General features: G+C 45.7%; 1 protein-coding gene across 1 annotated transcript; it reads left to right on the top strand.

Moving 5' to 3' along the window:
* Nucleotides 1–248: 248 nt before the first annotated feature.
* LOC131810528 (uncharacterized) lies at nucleotides 249–2,984 on the top strand. The gene is made up of 4 exons (XM_059138528.1): nucleotides 249–321; nucleotides 1,739–1,881; nucleotides 2,258–2,760; nucleotides 2,840–2,984. Exons 1-4 carry the CDS (start codon nucleotides 249–251, stop codon nucleotides 2,982–2,984), a joined length of 864 nt encoding a protein of 287 aa, XP_058994511.1.
* The last annotated feature ends 765 nt before the right edge of the window (nucleotides 2,985–3,749 follow it).

Raw genomic sequence — 3,749 nt, 5'->3', positions numbered from 1 at the left:
AGCTGGGCCTCCAGGAAGCAGCCAAGACTACGGGCCATTTTGCTCATGCTGACCTTTGGGATCAGTTGGGGTTGTCCCAGTGCTGGGAGGGGCAAACACTGTTTAGCTAGTGCTAGATTTGTTTGTTTTTAAAGTAATATGAACATCAGGTGAAATGTTCGAATGGAACAAGAGAGAACCCAGTGAAGAGTCATTCTTCCCATCACCCCACTCCTCCTTTTCTGTCCCCAGAGGTCAGCCTTGCTGGCATGGGCATTCTTCTGGACAGCCTGTGCCCATTGATGCATGCCTGCCTCTTTGTTCACCCTGGTTTTGAACCTGGTAAGTGACTAAACTGCAGTCTGAAGATGACACTCCCTCTGCACTTTAGCATTCTTTCCTCAGGCAAAACAATGAATAAAGAAACACACTCAAGAACTTGAAAGCCCTTACTCTGGGTACATGATTAACTCCTGTACCTGTTTTTCACACCTTCCCTTGCGTAAAGCCAAGCAGGTGACTGGTACATTCTCTATTTCTGCAGCATGCGATATTTCCAATTCACTGCAAAACAAAGTTCAAACTGCTAAAAAAGCTAGTTTTTAATTACCTTGAAATGCAAGTTGCAAGGAGGCAGCCTGACAGCTCGCATCAGTGGGATCAGTAAGCTGTGAAGACATGTGGCCAGCTCTGTCTCGTCATTAATATATACAGTGTGATCAGATGCCGTCATAATCATTATTATGGGATCATGAAGATTTGGAGTAAAAGGAAAAGCAAGTATCTTTGTTTGAAAGGTCAGCCAAAGAAACAGACTGAGCTCATCAATGTAACAGGGGTACAAAGAGAGATGAGTCTTAAGAGGGAATTCTTATCAAAATCAAGTAAGCAAAAACTTTTACAGTAATGTGGACAAATGAGATCCAAGTAGGTTACTTTGCACTGAACTAAATTTTGAAATAAATAATAGCAGTGATTTTCCAATGCCTGTCATCAACCCCGGCTAGGAATATCAATTGACTTTCTCAGATAACTCTGTATTTGACTCAGTTTTCATGACTGGGGTTTTATAAATTTAAGCCAACAGGAACATGTAATTATAAAGTTACTGAAGAAACAAGTTTCCTACATAAAGCAACAACACATTTTTCCTTTAAAAGAATGCTGGTATGCGCGTGCGCGGGCGCGCCTGTGTGTGTGTGTGTGTGTGTGTGTGCGCGCGCTGGTGCACTTTCTGCAGGCTTTGCCCACAGATCATCGTGAGGAGGGCTTTCAAGAGGATCTTTTTCTTGCTGTAGTGTCAGATCTTAAAATAAGATTTAAGGGCTGGGAAGTCTGATTGAGTGAGACTGAGACGTGATTTCTTGTAGCACCGCTCACCAGAGCATGGAGAACAGAAAATACTATTTCTGTATGTTGGAGGTTAGACATTTTGGGACATGTTTTAATTCAGCCTTTCCTTTCGAAATCAAATACATGCTGTAGCTATCTCGGGATGTGTAGTTGCTTATTATAGTTAATGGATTGTTCAACCTCTTTGTCCTTGGGATCGTCCTAGGTAGGTGCGTAAAACTGAGATCATGTTGCCCATAAAAACCAATCAGCCTGGAGCTGGTCCACAGGCGCCCAACACTGATGAGAGCAGATGGGAAAGATAATGTTTAATAAAGAGTTAGAGGCTCAGGTGGTACCAAACAAGCTAAGAGAAAGGGGTAGTATTATTTCAGGTGAACCTCCGTGACACTTCTTGGACCCGAAGACGGATTCAAATGCTCCCAGGGCCACGGCTTCCAGCTCCTTGCCGCGCCATGGCTGCATCCATTGTCAGCGTTCCCCTCCGGCGACAGCCTTGCCTGCATCCGTGAAGAACTCAGCAAGATAGTCTCTCAGGTTTATGAAGATGTATGAAGTGAGTCATTCGCAAATGAATATACATAGGAGGAAATGACAGAATTCTGCTAAATATGTTTATACTTGAACAACTGATCCCTCTGAGCTTGATTTAGAAAGGGATGTGCAAAAGTTTATATAAATGACAGTTAAAGAGATAACTGTCACAATGTTTACTGATGAGGTTTCTATTTATCTGAACGTTTAGAAGTTAAGTGAAACACGCGGCGTGGATGATAGCCCGAGCGGGTTTTGAGCCTGAATTTCCTCTCACGACTTGTGGCCAGTGGCCGTGGCGGGAAGGTGGTACCGTCCAGTCAGCAGTTCCTCAGGAGAGGTCGTGTGGTGAGGCCTTTGACACCGTGTGGACGGAAGCCATTAAATCTAGGCTGCAGAGCTGGCTGCAAGGACTGTTTGCGACCTGCCGCTCTGGGTTCTGGCGTTCCTTCAGAAGGGCGGCCATGGGCCTCCGGGAGCGCTTTGGTCTGTGGCCCGGCTGAGGAGAAGCCCCGCTCTGTCCTTTGTTCTGGGCTCTGAGTGGGGCCCTTCGCTGTTCTGCTCCGTTGATGGCACATGTCGAGGAGGGCGGCTCACTTTCACTTGCTTCTCATGGTCTCAACTCGCACAGCCTGGCGGAAGTTGCCGAACAAACGTAACCTCTGCAGCAGGCCTCGCTCCGCGACCTGCGCTCGCAGCGGGGCTGGCGGCGGCCGCGCACTCATGCTCTGTGGAAACGAGCACCGGGAGGTGTGAAACGGAACCGTGGAGGATCTCAAACCGTTCCTCACGTGACAGAACTGACGCGTGGTGCGGCCGAGGTGGCCTGGGATGGAGAGTTTGGAGTGCAGCGTTAGAGCCTGATCTTTCTTGGAGACGAAACGGAGCCCTGGGGTAGGTGGTTTTCAGGCTTTCTCTGTTTGTTAATTTTGGAAATGGACCTTTCACAGCTTTACTTCCCTTTTCTGTTAAGCCTTTGGTTTAGCGTCTACAAGCATCTCTGCATAGGACATTCGGGATTGTTCTCTTTACCTGGATTTTGGTCAGTGGACCCAGAGGTGAAGCAACAATGCATATGGCCAGTGAGAACCATGAACCTCTCTGATCTCGGAAGCTAAGCAGGGTCGGGCCTGGTTAGTACTTGGATGGGAGAACCAAGAACCAGCCATTAGCTTTAAAGTATGATCAAGGACCTGACATGGTATCAGGCATAAAAGAGCAGCAGGCAGAGGACCCTGCGTTGTCAGATGTCCACAAACCCTGGGTCTCAGTTATGAGGTCTGGAAAGAAAAAGATCTAGCCTGCTTTCTTCCCTTCCTCCCTTCCTCCCAATTTCCTCCCTCTCTTCCTTCCTCTTTTTCTTTTCTTCTTGTATCTTAAGTGGATTTTTTTTTAACAAAGCAAGGAAATACAACTTTTAGAGAAAGACATGTACATAAATTCCCTGAAAGGACAATTTAGATTTACTATTCAAATCTTACTTTAAGATCTCAGAGAGTTTGTCTTTTTTTTTTTTTTTAACATTTTATAGAATTTTATGTGCAACTCTAATCACAGATTAAAATATTTATATATTATTTTTAGATTTTTTTTTTGTTTGTTTGTTTGTCAGAGAGAGAGCAAGCGAGAGCGAGCACAGGCAGACAGAGTGGAAGGCAGAGTCAGAGGGAGAAGCAGGCTCCCCACGGAGCAAGGAGCCGGATGCGGGACTCATCCCAGGACGCTGGGATCATGAGCCGAAGGCAGCTGCTTAACCAACTGAGCCACCTAGGCGTCCCTTTATATATTATTTAATATGCATATCTTTTTAATTTATTAACATATACTGTATTATTTGCCCCAGGGGTACAGGTGTGTGAATCGTCAGGCTTATACATTTCACA

This window comes from Mustela lutreola, chromosome 10 (genome assembly GCF_030435805.1).
Source record: "Mustela lutreola isolate mMusLut2 chromosome 10, mMusLut2.pri, whole genome shotgun sequence".
Classification (NCBI taxonomy): domain Eukaryota; kingdom Metazoa; phylum Chordata; class Mammalia; order Carnivora; family Mustelidae; genus Mustela; species Mustela lutreola.
Note: the sequence above shows the minus strand (reverse complement) of the source record. Positions and strands in the feature narration are given on the sequence as shown.

Excerpts from the sequence above, each read along its gene's own strand:
- LOC131810528 (XM_059138528.1), top strand. The coding sequence starts at position 249 with ATGGGCATTCTTCTGGACAGCCTGTGCCCATTGATGCATGCCTGCCTC. Across the intron at positions 322-1,738 it reads TCACCCTGGTTTTGAACCTG|ACGGATTCAAATGCTCCCAG; the intron begins GTAAGTGACTAA and ends TTGGACCCGAAG. Across the intron at positions 1,882-2,257 it reads TCTCTCAGGTTTATGAAGAT|GCTGCAGAGCTGGCTGCAAG; the intron begins GTATGAAGTGAG and ends CATTAAATCTAG.